A 14,764-nucleotide genomic window follows, 5' to 3' on the forward strand; every position below is an offset into this window, starting at 1 on the left:
AAACATTATGACTATATTCAGTGAGGTGATTAATTATGTCCACCTTTATTATAGTTATTAAAGCATGTTCATTGTATAAAAATACACTACAGTTCAAGTCCACCCTGTACACGTCTCTGGATGCAGCACTGCATTTTAACCTGATAGACTCCACATGTGCAGACACTGTGTAGTAACATGCTCATATGTCATATATGAGCAGACTCACAGTGCAAACACTGAAGAGAGACTTGAACTGACAGTTAAGTGCTCTGACAAAGATTTCACAAACCAAGGCAGGACATACTGTGGCTCTATACTGCACTGCCCTCCTGTGCTTCATTTACTACACTGCAGCTGTCCCGCATGAATCCCCATCATGCATTGATCATCATGATGGCAATGTCCGCACAAGTGTGCAGAAAGTACCAGCAATATGAATAAGTATTGGCTGCACATATTCACACCTGACAGCTGGTCGGTGCAACCACAGTCTCACAGTGAGGCCTTCTTCAGAGCACACGTCACAAGTGTTACTAATAACATTAACAGTGTCTGTTCATGCTTTCACAATTAGTGGGAAAGTAACCCAGCATGACTAATAATAATAATAATAATAATAATAATAATAATAATATTAGATGATGAGGTCATAAATGCACCAAAAATAATATTTAAAAAAATAATGTGACATTGATTGATAATTCTGCTTTAATTAGCTTCCGTATGTATATATTTACTTTTGTTTTAATGCCCATATTTATTTACTTTCCCACTTCAACAATATGAGTCACTAAACGTTATATAAAAATGGCTGATATTCAAATGTGAGAAACAAACATGTATCATGGCTGTGTTTAGATCTAAAGGACATTTAGACTGTTTGATTGTTTAGTTTATTAACTACAAATCACTCATAATTCTCATGACTCGTGGATATTTTCCAAGGCGCTGTATTCCATTTCTTGTTACCGTGTTGTGTTGGTGCCAGTCCTCATATACACACGACATCACACAACACCTCCCCTAAAATAAAAGCAGATATGATGATGATGATCAAACACAAGTGTGAAATCTCTGCTGGAACAAATCAAATTTTATTTGTATAGCCCAAATTCACAAAACACATTTTCGTCTTTTTTCTTTTCTTTCATTCCTTTGGTTATGTATGTTTCCACACCTTCATATACATCCATATGCATTCCTCTGATATGACTGCATGAGCAGTGAGGAGGAGGACAGGAGTGACGTCAGCCTGTAGGGGCGCTGTTGTCACGTCTGCTCCCGGGAAACCAAATAAGGAAATGACGTGGTGCGCGTGCTGTGGTCTCAAATAGAAAATTGAAACGGTGACACCGGGACCGGGACCGGGACCGGGTTCGTGTGGGGAGAGGAGAGAAGAGGAGGGTGCGGGACGTGGAGCTGACTGAAGACGAGGTGATTGTTATTCTGAACAGTCTCTTTCATGAACTTTATGTATATGTATGTATATTTCTGTCGTTGCCTGGAAACAGGCTGTTGGCGGCTCAGACTAGCTCGTTGGCTAAAACTATAACATTTAACTCAGCACGTGCACGGCCTCATTAGCTCAGCTGTGATGAACTTTATGCAAATGAATGTGTAGCGTGTCGTTCTCAGGTTCAAACTTAAACAGGTGTATACTTTCATGTTGATAATGAAAAGAATGGTTATTTAATATTACAAGTTTATAACGAAAACAAGTTAGTTTAAATGTTTAATCTTATTTACAACTTCTCACGCGCCAGTGGTCATGACGTCAACTTGTAGTTCCTTCGCTCTGTCAGCAGCTATAGCTCAGGTATTACTGCCTGTGTGTGGAAACACGTTGTGTCATGATAATGACAGGCCGGGCTGCTGTGTTTCACTTGTTTCATGGTTAATACACACTTCCTTACCAAGTGTGTACCACGACAACTAAATGGGACGAGACCTTTGAAATGATGACCGTGTGTGTGTGTGTGTGTGTGTGTCTCCAGCCTCATTCATAACGCTTCACGCTGCCTCATGGGGAAATGTGTCCTCTGTACTGCTCACAAGATGGGTGCTGACAGCTGAACTACTGCCAAGTGTAGCCAGATTTGGCTTCTGCTGGAGTGTGTGTGTGTGTGTGTGTGTGTGTGTTCATCTGACATGCAGAGCGGGTGATAGACCCCCACCCCTCCCTCCCTCCCTCCCTGTCCATTTAAAACACTGCTGGAGTGGGGAGGTCTGATTATTCACCCTCCACGGAGCTGATTGAATATGGATGAACTCTCCTTAATCACAGAGTGAATGCAGCCTGAAGAACAGGTGGATGACAGGCAGCGCACATGAAACAATAAGCAGCCTGGAAAAACTCCAGAGACAACGCTGAATACTCCAACACGCAGCCTGTGAGCTGAGCTGACAGGACAGGACAGGACAGGACAGGACAGGACAGGACAGGACAGGCAGCACGTTTTAAACCCAGAGAGGTATTTTTAGTAACCACACAGGAAGTGAAGGCACGCTAAGATATGAACTGTGATGAAATAACTTTGAACAAAATATCTGCCAAAGAGGGAAAAAGATGTCAGTGTATGTAAAATGAATCTGAGCTTATAATACTTTATAACATGTTATATAACAGTCAGTTCTGACCAAGTAATCTGATTGTACAAGACATTTCATAAGTGATGTAGAGCACAACAACACTTACAGGTGTTCTAATATTAACGTTACATTAATGTTTGTCATCTAACTTAGATGTAACAAAGATGAATATATGTAGCAACTCAATGTAATAAATCTTTATTCAGAATATTGTTTATTTGCTTAGATATGTAAATTCATAATTTCATGTATGGAGGAATATTATTTAACTCATCACTGTGAAGTGTATGTGTTCATTAGATCACTTAGTGGAATGTGCAGGATGAGAACAGTGGTCATGTGACCTACATGTGTTTGCTCAGTGTTAGATGAAAAATTCTAATCAGTCTAGTCATTACTAAGTTATTAACTTGTAAAAAAATTGTGTTGCTGGACTGAGACTGACGGAGCCAAATAAATGATTGAATACACAAAGAAACAATATTTGTTGTCACTTATTGAAAATATAAATGCTGCCTGTACAACTGTTTTATAAAACCAGTATCAGATTAACACACATACTGGTGTCTGGTCTGATGACTGCACCACCACCAATGGTGCACCACCTTGAGTCTCATTTCCAGGATGTCAAATACAGACTCACAGAATAACAGGTAGATGTATTTCCTATTCAAACATCACCACTCTTTTTAATCAAACAAAACTTGGAGTGAAGGTGTGAATGCTTTTGATCGCTAATAGTGTAATGCAGCAAATAACGTGTTTGTTTGAAGAAAACTTCACACGGCAAATCTATTTATTACATGAATGAAATGTTGTTGAAAGGTGTTTTTGGTTTCCCTGCAGGTTCTGCAGTTTTATAATAATACTTCTTAATCACATGTTTTACGTTACTGATTGATATGATATAGATGAAGCTTAACCTCAAGATACTTTAGAGAAACAGGACTGTGATCCAAACTGAGTCTCAGCCGGGACACTTTCTCTCTGTCCTCTACTTGAAGCCGGGTTTGACTTCATCATTGAGGAGCTGCAGGCAGTGGATAGTTGTTTTGTGTTGACGCTGTTCTCTGTGGACTGTGACAGGATGGGTGACATAGCAGAAGATGAGACGAGCTTCTACACCAACGCAGAGGACTACTGGAAGGAGGTCCCGCCCACAGTGGATGGCATGCTGGGAGGCTACGGCAGCATCTCCAGCATTGACATCAACGGATCTAAAGCGTTCCTGCAGAAGTTCCTCGGAGTAAGAAACTCATGTCACACAGCAACAGCACATTCACGTTACCTCTACATGTGTCAGTGTCAGGTCACTGCAGTCATACATCTGATGCAGTCAACTGTACTGTAGATGAACACTGGAAAAGTCTTCATGAGTGAGCTCTTATGTGTTTTCCTGCAGGATGGGGAGGGGAAGACAGGGACGAGCTGTGCTCTGGACTGTGGAGCAGGCATCGGGAGGATCAGCAAGCGTTTACTTCTGCCTCTGTTCAACACCGTGGACCTGGTGGACGTGACGCAGGAGTTTCTGGACAAAGCCAAGACGTACCTGGGAGAGGAGGGCAAGAGAGTGGGCAACTACATCTGCGGAGGCCTGCAGGACTTTGTGCCGGAGAGTGGACGTTACGATGTCATCTGGATCCAGTGGGTCATCGGTGAGTGTGCCTCAGTGAACAATGGTTACACACATGGTTAATGCAAAGCATAACTGCCACATTAAGAGCTGAATCATACACTATCAAACATTTCTCTTTCCCCCTCAGGTCACCTGACTGATGACCACCTGGTGCACTTCCTGCGGCACTGCCAGAAAGCCCTGCGGCCCAACGGCCTCATCGTGATCAAGGACAATGTGTCGTACGAGGGCGTGGTCCCCGATGAGGTGGACAGCAGCGTCTGCCGCGACCTGGAAATACTTCATGGTCTGGTGGCCAGAGCGGGCCTCCGCATCGCCCACGAGGAGCAACAAATGAACTTCCCAAAGGAGATCTACCACGTCTACATGCTGGCTCTCAGATAGAGGCCTGCGCCCTCCTCCGTGGGTTAGGAAGAAGGGATGACTCAGTACTTCTAACATGGAAACAATGTTTTTCTAGTCAGCGTTTGTTACCTGTTTGAAATGATCTGCAGTGTGTGTGTTTGTGGAGTGTGTGTTGCTAACTCTTAAGTGTCAGGATACGGCCACGTTCCACGTCTGTCTACAAACGTTGTCTCCGTCTCCTGTTTAAGATGGACAAATTCTGCCATGTCATGCCAGGTCAAGGTTCACCTCAGTATGTGGATGTGCCAATAGAAACTGATTGACAGTGTTCTGGAAACGTGCTGTGTCATCGCCATCACCATACTGTCATCGCTCAGTATTTATTTATTACCCACGCTGGAACTGTGACATCACTTCCTGTGTGGGAGTCCTTCTACGTCCGTTCACATTCTGTGCAGCGTCTTCCAGCAGTCTCTTCTTAACACACACATTTCTAATGTTGTTCAGAGCTTGTTCACGGACACTTTGGATGTTTTATAACTTTAAAAAAAAGAAAAAAAGTTTGACATGTCTGAAGTTCATTTCTGATCGCTGTGGTCACATTGTCTGTATTTTACTGGTTTTAATGAGAGGAAAGGAGTCCTGCTCACAGTCTGATCTGATACTTCTACATTGACCTCAATCCTGATGAAATCTGTCTGACACATGGAAGGTGTTGGAGGTCCTGGTTCAAACATTTGAAATGGCTAAGATGCTTGTGTTTGGTGAGCTGTGTGGAGCAGAGGAAGTAGCTGGGCTCTGAACTTCTCTCTTTAGCTTCTCATTCCTGGCACATCATGACAGAGACAGAAAAACAACAGCATCTCTGAATGTGTGCTCGTTTCAGTGGACAGCAGTGATTAAACATGTCGGTGAATCTGTTTTGAGTACATTAAGATTACATGACTTAGTGCTTCTGTTGATAATCATGAATCTTTAGTTTGGAGAGCTGGTGCCACTGATGCTCTGTGTCTCTGAAGGAGCACACATTGATTTTATGACACGATTATGTTTGGATGAAACATGAACAGTCCTCTTCAGACACTGTGGACTCACATTTAACAGGAAGTCTTCATCCTGAGTGATGACTCAGCTGTATCATTTAATTTTATTTATTACAACATACTGCGATCGGATTTCAGTTGGTTTAGTTACTTTAATATGCAGCTGTGATCATGAAGATTAAGTTTGTTGCTTTATGATGTAACGATGAATCTGTTTCAGCAGTCACTCCTTTTAACCTGATACAGACGTATGAATCAGTGACTCTGCCAATAGTTATGCCAATAAAATCATTTTGTCAAACTGGAATGTAAAATTGAGGTTTAATGTCTGAATGAAATGCATCTGTCATTATTATTGTTGTTATAACAGTCATTTAAAGAAGAACTTTAACGAAGCTTGGGCAAAAATAAACTCAGTATTAGTCCCAGTGTGACACTGAATCAGATGATGGGTATTATGGTTTATTTATGGCATATTTTATAGAATCAGTCACATATTACACATTACACTGTGTATGTCAAGGCAAGTTTACAGCTTCCTCAAAATTACACACTTCCTCTCATGCCTGACTCAGCTGATGACACGTCCAGTCTGCTCGGTGAATGAATGCCCTGTGAGGTCAGGTCCACCTCCTACACAACATACTGTACAGACCATCATGTGTTATCTGTGTGCATAGCATGATCGTCCATATGCTGCATTAACAAGTGAAAAACATGTTCAAGTCTTCAGTCAGGCAAAAAAAACTGAGAAATCATCTATGATATATGGTTCATATGAAAGGCTTTATTTGTGTTAGCTGGTGTTGAAGGTGAGGTAGGACGTCCTGCTCCACCTCAGGAAGTCTGCACCACAATGAGCTAAAGTTACTGTTCCAACACGTCCCTCATACTGATTATCGTTTTCTTGTTTGCAGGTTGTTACTCTGCTACACTCACTCTCTCACTCACTCACTCTCTCACTCACTCACTTACTCTCTCACTCACTTACTCTCTCACTCACTCACTCACTCTCTCACTCACTTACTTACTCTCTCACTCTCTCTCACTCTCTCTCACTCTCTCTCAATCTCTCTCACACTCTCTCACTCTCACTCACTCACTCTCTCTCACTCTCTCTCACTCTCACACGAAGCATGCTGCGCTTTATGAACAGCCAGTCACTTCAAATACACTTGTATAAATATGTCTGATAGATACTGATCCTCAGTCTGGTCCATAAGGCGATATTAAAGCTGCTGTGTGTCCGTCAATAAAACTGTTCATGTGTGTGTGGCTCAAAGGTTCACTTACTAGCTGGTGAAAATGAAGCTTTCAGTCACTTTGATCAGCTCTGCTGATATTCAAGATTTTTCTTATTGCCAATCAATTCCATGAAAAGCCAAACATTGACTACCAAGCACCGTGTGCTACATCTCTGTGTGTCGCAGAGCTCTGTGGCACATGGGTGAGACACTGTGACCGTCCACACAGTCCTGCTGCTATAAATACTCACTGTAACAGCACATGTTACATTCAGACAGTGGCTGAGCTCTTCATAGGTTGTTCCACATATGTGTAGCATGCATACACATATTTACAGCAGGTGTAACTGGACAGACCTGATATGCTGATGTCTACCTACTGAACAGGTAATGAGCTCTTCTTCTTCTTCTTCCTCTTCTTCTTCCACAATTCTCTGTCATGTTTAATCAAAGAGTTCAGTTGAAATTCATCTCTGGGTACTTCTGTTTGTGCAATTTGTTTTAAAGTTTAGTCAGATTTAAGTATCTTTCTCAGCAGGGACAGAGAACAGGCTGTTAGTGAGGACTGAAAACGGCCCTGCTGGTAAACAAGAATGAAATACAGAATACAGAAATACAGTCACAGATTAATGTGAACAACAGATTGAGGCATTAAAGGCTGTGATGTGAACTGCAGCACCTCAATACAACCAACATCCATTAACTGAATAAAGACTGTGAGATGTGGCTGAAAGCTAGAAAAGCTTGTAAGTGAACCTTTGAGCGTGCTTTGTCACACGTGAAGTTAGAGAATGGAATTCAACTTGCTGATGCAGCCTGATGAGAGCAGGGATTGTCTCATGCAGGCAGCAGGGCAGCAGCAGCAGTTGGAGTCAGTGGTCATGTGAGGAGTGGAGGTCATGTGATCAGGACCAGGTCTCACTCTGGAACTGGCCCGACCTCTCCATGGCTGTCAGCATTTGCTCTGCTTCCTCAGCGGACATGCCGCCCTCCTGCTGGAACGCCTCCTTCAGAGCGTCACACACACTGGCCGGCATCTCTTTGGCATTGCTGCACAGGAAACAACAAGGTCAACAGTGTGTTCACAGGCACACACCAGAGAACCTCTGCCAGTTAGCAGAGTTTGTTTTCAAAAGTCCAGTTTGAACAGGATGGATTCAAACTGCGACACTGTCCTGGAGAAAGACCCTAAAGAGTGGTTTTGTTGTAGCGCCCTGCACTCACCCAGCGATGTAAAAACAGGCGCGCTTATTGGCGATCAGGTCCCACAGGAGCTCAGAGTTCTCCTTCACACGGTGCTGCACGTACACCTTCTCCTCCTACACACAAAACACAGTCAGCACAGTGAATCATAACCACTGATTCTGCCATGTGGGGGAACATGTGGACCGCATCTATTTTCACCAGGAGTGTTTGATTTTTCTACTAATTAAACCTGAGAATAAATGAATCGATGACATCATGTGTAGTTCTTTGGTGTGTGTGTGTGGTGTGTGTGACCTGGTCTCGTGAGAAGGCAGAGACGAGGGTCAGGTGTCCAGCCTTCGTCATGTCCTCCCACTCTGATCTGAAGTAGAAGTCTTTGGACTGGGAGCGACAGCCGAAGAACAGGACGTTGGCTAAACAGGAGGAAGAGGAGGAGGTGTCAGAGATGTGAAATGATGTGTAGAGACAGGGAAAGTCATAGTGGGAAAGATCTCACCGGTTTTTCCCTGAGCCACCCTCTCTTGTAAAGCAGATCTGAAGGGGGCCACTCCTGTTCCAGGTCCCACCATGATCACAGGAGTGTCCTTCTCTTTAGGGAACTTCATAGTTCCCTTTTTCACCCACAGAGGCACATACACCTCCCCTGCAACACAATGAATGATCACACAGCGTTGAATTACAGTTGCAATGTAACTGATAATCAATATGTGTGTCATGAGAATAAAGGTGTGATGACAGACCTTGTGCAGGGTCCAGGGAGGCCAACCAGGTGGAGCAGAGGCCTCTTCGTGGTTTATGAATCTTGGTTTTGTAAGAAACTACAGCTACCAGGATCTGAAGCCTGTTTGGATGAGCCTGTGAGGAGACGGTCTTTACCACTCAATGCATTTGTTTAAAGCATCCTTTCTCATAGCAGGTTATGACTGATGAGCTACCTGGAGAGAGGAGGCGATGGAGAACGAGCGAGGCTGGATCTCAGGGAACAGATCCAGGAGGTAGTCTACTTTGAGTTCTGCTGTTGTGTGGGGAAAATCTGCCAAGACCTGCAGCAGCAAGAACACAACACGCTCAATGAGTTTATGTATTTAACCTCTGTGTGGAGGATCATGTGACATGCTGGTGAAGACACGACTGCTAACTTCAGAGTGTAACATTTGTCTAAACTTCACTAACACTGAGCCGTCACCTCCAGCGTGGTGCGTCTGGGCCGGTTGCAGTAGCTCAACAGCTCGTCCTGGCCCTCCGCTGAGCTGAACTCCATCAGCTTCTCGTGCTCCAGCTCATTGGTGGCGAAGGTCAACAACAGCTCGAAGAAGGAGCGGCGAGGCACAGCGTTGATGTCCAGGTAGCTCTCCACCAGGTAGCGCACCGCGCAGGGCTGAGGAAGGCGGGCTGGAACTGAAAAGATAAAGGTTCACATCATTTCAACATCATCATCATCAGGGGTTCAGACGGGGGCAGCAGAGGAGTGTGTTGTTTGTGATCCTCCATCGTGTTGATCAGTCGACGACTACTTGTTTTTGTGGAGTTAGAGGTCTGCACTGTGATGGCATAAATGAACAGAACGTTCCCACACATTCACAACTGTTAGCATTTAACGCATACTCATGATTAAATTTTATATTTCTCCATCATGTGGCTCAGTGCTAATGTCACTTATCATTCTCTGATAGCCCTAAAACAGAGGAATGAATAATCCAATCAGAATCAGAGTTTCAAAGACTGGCGGCTCAGACCACCTTTAGTCTTTGTTGTTGAACTTGCTTGCTTAAGAGTTACCTGGTAGTTAGTGAGCCTGCTGGGTGTTTGTCTGAGAGACGGAGTCATGAAATAAAATGAGACATGACATAAAACACTGAATTTTAATCTAATAATTATAATGATAATGTGTTTTCATTGTACACTCACCGGCCACTTAATTAGGTACACCTTGCTAGTACCGGGTTGGACCCCCTTTTGTCTTCAGAACTGCCTTAATCCTTTGTGGCATAGATTCAACAAGGTACTGGAAACATTCGTCAGAGAGTTTGGTCCATATTGACATGATAGCATCACACAGTTGCTGCAGATTTATCGGCTGCACATCCATGATGTGAATCTACCGTTCCACCACATCCCAAAGGTGCTCTATTGGATTGAGATCTGGTGACTCTGGAGGCCATGTGAGTACAGTGAACTCATTGTCATGTTCAAGAAACCAGTCTGAGATGATTCGAGCTTTATGACATGGCGCGTTATCCTGCTGGAAGTAGCCATCAGAAGATGGGTACACTGTGGTCATAAAGAGATGGACATGGTCAGCAACAATACTCAGGTAGGCTGTGGCGTTGCAACAATGCTCAATTGGTCTAAGGGGCCCAAAGTGTGCTAAGAAAATATCCCCCACACCATTACACCACCACCACCAGCCTGAACCGTTGATACAAGGCAGGATGGATCCATGCTTTCATGTTGTCGACGCCAAATTCTGACATCTGAATGTTGCAGCAGAAATCGAGACTCATCAAACCAGGCAGCATTTTTCCAATCTTCTATTGTCCAATTTTGGTGAGCCTGTGCAGATTGTAGCCTCAGTTTCCTGTTCTTAGCTGACAGGAGTGGCACCCGGTGTGGTCTCTGCTGCTGTAGCCCATCTGCCTCAAGGTTCGACGTGTTGTGCGTTCAGAGATGCTCTTCTGCATACCTCGGTTGTAACGAGTGGTTATTTGAGTTACTGTTGCCTTTCTATCAGCTTGAACCAGTCTGGCCATTCTCCTCTGACCTCTGGCATCAACAAGGCATTTTTGCCCACAGAACTGCCGCTCACTGAATATTTTCTCTTTTTCGGACCAGTCTCTGTAAACCCTAGAGATGGTTGTGCGTGAAAATCCCAGTAGATCAGCAGTTTCTGAAATACTCAGACCAGCCCGTCTGGCACCAACAACCATGCCACGTTCAAAGTCACTTAAATCACCTTTCTTCCCCATTCTGATGCTCGGTTTGAACTGCAGCAGATCGTCTTGACCATGTCTACATGCCTAAATGCATTGAGTTGCTGCCATGTGATTGGCTGATTAGAAATTTGCGTTAACGAGCAGTTGGACAGGTGTGCCTAATAAAGTGGCTGGTGAGTGTATATTGATCATCAGAGCTTCATTTGATAGAGGCTGATTGTGAGTGTTGATGAGAGTGTGTCTTAGCTCACATTTTTATTCACACACACACACACACACACACACACACACACACACACACCTGCAGCGTTGTCTGTGGCTCGGAGTCTGAACGTGGCGTCTGGATCTAATCTCAGCAGTTGACAGAATTGCTGGACGTCCTCTGCTGAGTTACGAGGATGCATCATCACCACGTCACCAGCAGCAAACCTACACACAGACACCACAAGCAACCAGCCATGAGCTCAGAAACTCTATGTTATATTCTGCTAAGTGTTTTGAAACAAAACACAGAGAGCTGTCGCCTTTGTAATGTTAACGTGGAGGCTCTCACCTCAGACTGTGTAAAATGTGATCAGGGTGTCAGAGTCTGATACTTAAAGGATCTTAAAGGGCCTTTATTACTCACTCAATGTTGGATCCAGTGATATCAAACTCAATGTGTCTCACATCCTGAAAGTGTGACACGTCCGTCACTCGTCTGTTAGACACGAGTCTGCAGGGAAAAGGGTGAGACTGAGAGGGGACGGGCTGCTCCGTGGGAATGCTCAGCCTGTCGTCCGTCTTCTCTGTCACGCCATCCAGGAAGTGGAAAGTGTACGTTGGAGGGAGCCTGCCGCAAGAAGAAAGAATAAAAACAATCCAACACAAAACACAGTGTGGTCTTAGCAATACAATCTAAAAAAACTAAACTCGTGATACTCACGGCTCATCGTCCCTCAGTGGAGTCACATCAGCCAATGTCGGGTACAGAGTAACCGCTTTGCCCCAGAAAGATGTGAGCCACGGGTCGATCACAGCATCTGACCTGGATCACACGCGTTTTCAGGTAAGTAAATGCAGCACCAGCTGTCAACATCTGTCATCATCAACATCATTCACTCCTCTCTTTCTCTACGTCAGCCTCAGCACTCCGAGCCGCTCCAACTTTCAGCTACACTTCTAACTTTTTATCAGATAAAAAGGTTTCAAGAGTTATGAGGCACAACTTAAAGTGCTTTAGAAATGCCCACATGGTGGTGCTATTGGGTCTGCACTGAAAACTAAATGAAGCACAACTTCCTGCTCAGGAAGTATCCCATGATTCACCAGCTCCTTCACACATGGCGTTTCTTACCCGAGGTCATGTTGGTCGTCTGCCAGCCCAACAGGCAGCAGCACGCTGGCACCGAGCTGCAGGAGGCGCTTATGCAGCTTCTTGGCCACAAAATTGAACCTACGGAGGGAAAGAAGTGGTTGATGAAGACCAAGGAGTGGCTCTGTGCATGTTCTGAGAGAACTGTGAACCTGTGGCAGGACTGACTTTGGATAGGAGGAGTCACCCAGGCCCAGTATGGCACAGTCCAGCCGACTTAGAGAGCCAGCAGGCAAAGACTTCTTGAAGAGAAACCTCCAGAAGTTCTTTAAAGGGAGCAGACGGAAACACGTCAGAGGACGAGTAGTTCTGAAAGCAATGACTGCAGAGAGTCTTCTGTAAGACACAAGGAGCGTATGGTTTGTCCTGTGTCTTTTCCTTGTAGTCGTGTTACCTTCATATTGTCCGGAGGGTCTCCTTGACCAGTGGTGGCACACACAAACACAACCAGACACTCTGAGATCAAGTTGGCCTGTTTGATGGGAGGAAACACACACACACAGAGCTCAGTGCTTCATCATGACATGATCTAAAGTCATGATCTATCACATCATCACACTCACCACATTGTAAGAATCCATAGGCGACACTTGGACCTGCAGCTGTCTCCTCCTCGCCTGCCGGGCGATCCTCTGGGCCGTGTCCTGGGCTGTGCCGGTCTGGCTCCCGTACAGGACTCGTAGAGTGGGCTGTGACATCCTGACTGAGACACACACACACACACACACACACACACACACACACACACACACATGAAACACACACACACGAAACACAACACACACACGAAACACAACACACACACACGAAACACACACACACACACACACACACACACACACACACGGAGCATGACGTAACAACAGCATGATGTCTGATGATTCTGTTTTTATTATTCTAATAGTGACGTCACATCATTGTAATGGTGCGTTTGTCGTCGCTTCATGTTTCGGATGAAGTTTACCTTCAGACAGTGAAGTGAACATCACAGTTACATGGCTGACTGTGAGACAGCACCACGACATTTCATTACATGACATGACTGCAGCTAGCTCCTGTTAGCAGGCTCGTTAGCTGCTTATCAAACATGTTCCGTTTGTCATTTCTCGGCGGGAAGCACACACAGACAGACACCGAGGAAGCGGACATACTCACTCTGCTGTCTTTGTCAACAGAAACTTTCAAATATGATAAAAGTGACAAATGATTTCAGTCAGTGTCACCAGGCAACCGCTCATCCTCACGTCGACGCCACACTTTACGGCAAGCCCAGTTCAGTGTTGTGATTGGCTCGTGCCTTCATGCTACGTTCAGAGCCCAACGAGGAAAATCGGAAATTTTGATTTTTTTAAAAAATGTAGGTAACACGTTCACTGACAACCACAGTCTGTGAAACAAATGAGAAATATATGAGAAGAGTACTGCAGAGGAGAACAACATTAGACCCATTTTTATTATTATTATTATTATTATTGGTGAACACTTCTTTACACTTTCTTTAATGCTGTAAGATTCGTTTTTTTTATTATTATTAATGAATCAGTCACAAGTCCATTTCCGACAGAGGAGGAAAATAAATAAATGTTGGACGATGAAATGTTGGCAATAACATAAAGTTCTTATGAGGACCAATAATAAATATAGTGACTTACTCAAGTCTAATTATAACATAATTACTTTTTATGTCAAAGTGATATCGTGCTAGTGTTTCAGTCAACATAATTCTAAGTCAAAGATATAAGAGAGTTCAACACATCATGTATATTTACCAGGGCCGTTTCTTGCTATATGTGGACTATGCCAATGCACAGGGCCCCGCAGTCATCAGGGGCCCCCAAGCTGCAAGTTCAGCCTCAATATATTTTGGGAGAATCAAAAGTACCTGTCTTTATTTGTAGCCAGACAAACCAACTCATTTGTTGTGTGAAGCACTTCTATGCTTAAAAAGGTATATAAGCCTTTTTATAGGTTATAAACAAAACTAAGCTGCTATGATAGGGAAGCTGTGACTTCTGTTAGCGGGGTAATCAACTATTAAGCTCTGTAGATATGTTTAAAAAACTGGTGTGAATTTTGAGAGTCACTTTTTTGCACATTTACAACAATATTTGTCAACTTACAGATATTTTAAATATAACACCTGAATGTTAAATCTAAATGTTAGATCTAAATGTTAAATCTAAATCTAAATGTTAAATCTAAATCTAAACGTTAAATCTAAATTTAAATATTAAATCTGAATCTAAATGTTTCGGGTGAAACTAAATCTTCAACTAATATGCAAATTCAAATGCCGGAAGTACCAAAATAAAAGCTTGAGGAGGTCAGAGTGTGTTTATAGTGGCAAATAACAAATTAAGGGGAAATAAGATAAAATACTGTGAAACGGAGGAGGCTTCATAAGCTGTATGTTGTTGTATTGCCTGATGATC

The 14,764-nt window shown here is 43.8% G+C and overlaps 2 protein-coding genes across 5 annotated transcripts; one reads left to right on the forward strand and one right to left on the reverse strand.

Annotated features, from left to right (window-relative positions):
* The first annotated feature begins 1,275 nt into the window (after positions 1-1,275).
* On the forward strand, positions 1,276-5,902 carry ntmt1 (N-terminal Xaa-Pro-Lys N-methyltransferase 1). 2 transcript variants are annotated; one of them, XM_027278616.1, is made up of 5 exons: positions 1,287-1,416; positions 2,267-2,453; positions 3,658-3,817; positions 3,974-4,226; positions 4,335-5,902. In XM_027278616.1, the coding sequence occupies exons 3-5, from the start codon at positions 3,659-3,661 to the stop codon at positions 4,589-4,591; spliced, it is 669 nt and encodes a 222-aa protein (XP_027134417.1). In that variant the 5' UTR covers positions 1,287-1,416; positions 2,267-2,453; position 3,658; the 3' UTR covers positions 4,592-5,902. The 2 variants fall into 2 exon arrangements, with proteins under 2 accessions (XP_010738366.1, XP_027134417.1); XM_010740064.3 differs by lacking the exon at positions 2,267-2,453 and having other exon boundaries at positions 1,276-1,416.
* A 1,671-nt stretch (positions 5,903-7,573) lies between these two features.
* Positions 7,574-13,632, reverse strand: ndor1 (NADPH dependent diflavin oxidoreductase 1). Of its 3 annotated transcripts, none has more exons than XM_019264289.2 (15): positions 13,488-13,632; positions 12,896-13,031; positions 12,727-12,804; positions 12,501-12,598; positions 12,315-12,413; positions 11,904-12,005; positions 11,607-11,810; positions 11,280-11,407; positions 9,232-9,443; positions 8,981-9,088; positions 8,786-8,900; positions 8,542-8,688; positions 8,340-8,458; positions 8,064-8,158; positions 7,745-7,889 (listed from the first exon to the last, which is right to left on the reverse strand). In XM_019264289.2, exons 2-15 carry the CDS (start codon positions 13,028-13,030, stop codon positions 7,745-7,747), a joined length of 1,785 nt encoding a protein of 594 aa, XP_019119834.2. In that variant the 5' UTR covers position 13,031; positions 13,488-13,632. The 3 variants fall into 3 exon arrangements, with proteins under 3 accessions (XP_027134416.1, XP_019119834.2, XP_010738368.3); XM_010740066.3 differs by having other exon boundaries at positions 12,896-13,035; positions 13,488-13,631; XM_027278615.1 differs by lacking the exon at positions 13,488-13,632 and having other exon boundaries at positions 7,574-7,889; positions 12,896-13,030.
* Between the last annotated feature and the right edge of the window lie 1,132 nt (positions 13,633-14,764).

This window comes from Larimichthys crocea, chromosome IV (assembly GCF_000972845.2).
Source record: "Larimichthys crocea isolate SSNF chromosome IV, L_crocea_2.0, whole genome shotgun sequence".
Classification (NCBI taxonomy): domain Eukaryota; kingdom Metazoa; phylum Chordata; class Actinopteri; family Sciaenidae; genus Larimichthys; species Larimichthys crocea.

Coding starts and splice junctions, on each gene's coding strand:
- ntmt1 (XM_010740064.3), top strand. CDS start 3,659: ATGGGTGACATAGCAGAAGATGAGACGAGCTTCTACACCAACGCAGAG. Junction 3,818..3,973: donor TCCTGCAGAAGTTCCTCGGA/GTAAGAAACTCA, acceptor GTTTTCCTGCAG/GATGGGGAGGGGAAGACAGG. Junction 4,227..4,334: donor CTGGATCCAGTGGGTCATCG/GTGAGTGTGCCT, acceptor TTTCCCCCTCAG/GTCACCTGACTGATGACCAC.
- ndor1 (XM_027278615.1), bottom strand. CDS start 13,030: ATGTCACAGCCCACTCTACGAGTCCTGTACGGGAGCCAGACCGGCACA. Junction 8,459..8,541: donor GGTGGCTCAGGGAAAAACCG/GTGAGATCTTTC, acceptor CCTCCTGTTTAG/CCAACGTCCTGTTCTTCGGC. Junction 8,159..8,339: donor CTGCCTTCTCACGAGACCAG/GTCACACACACC, acceptor TTTTGTGTGTAG/GAGGAGAAGGTGTACGTGCA.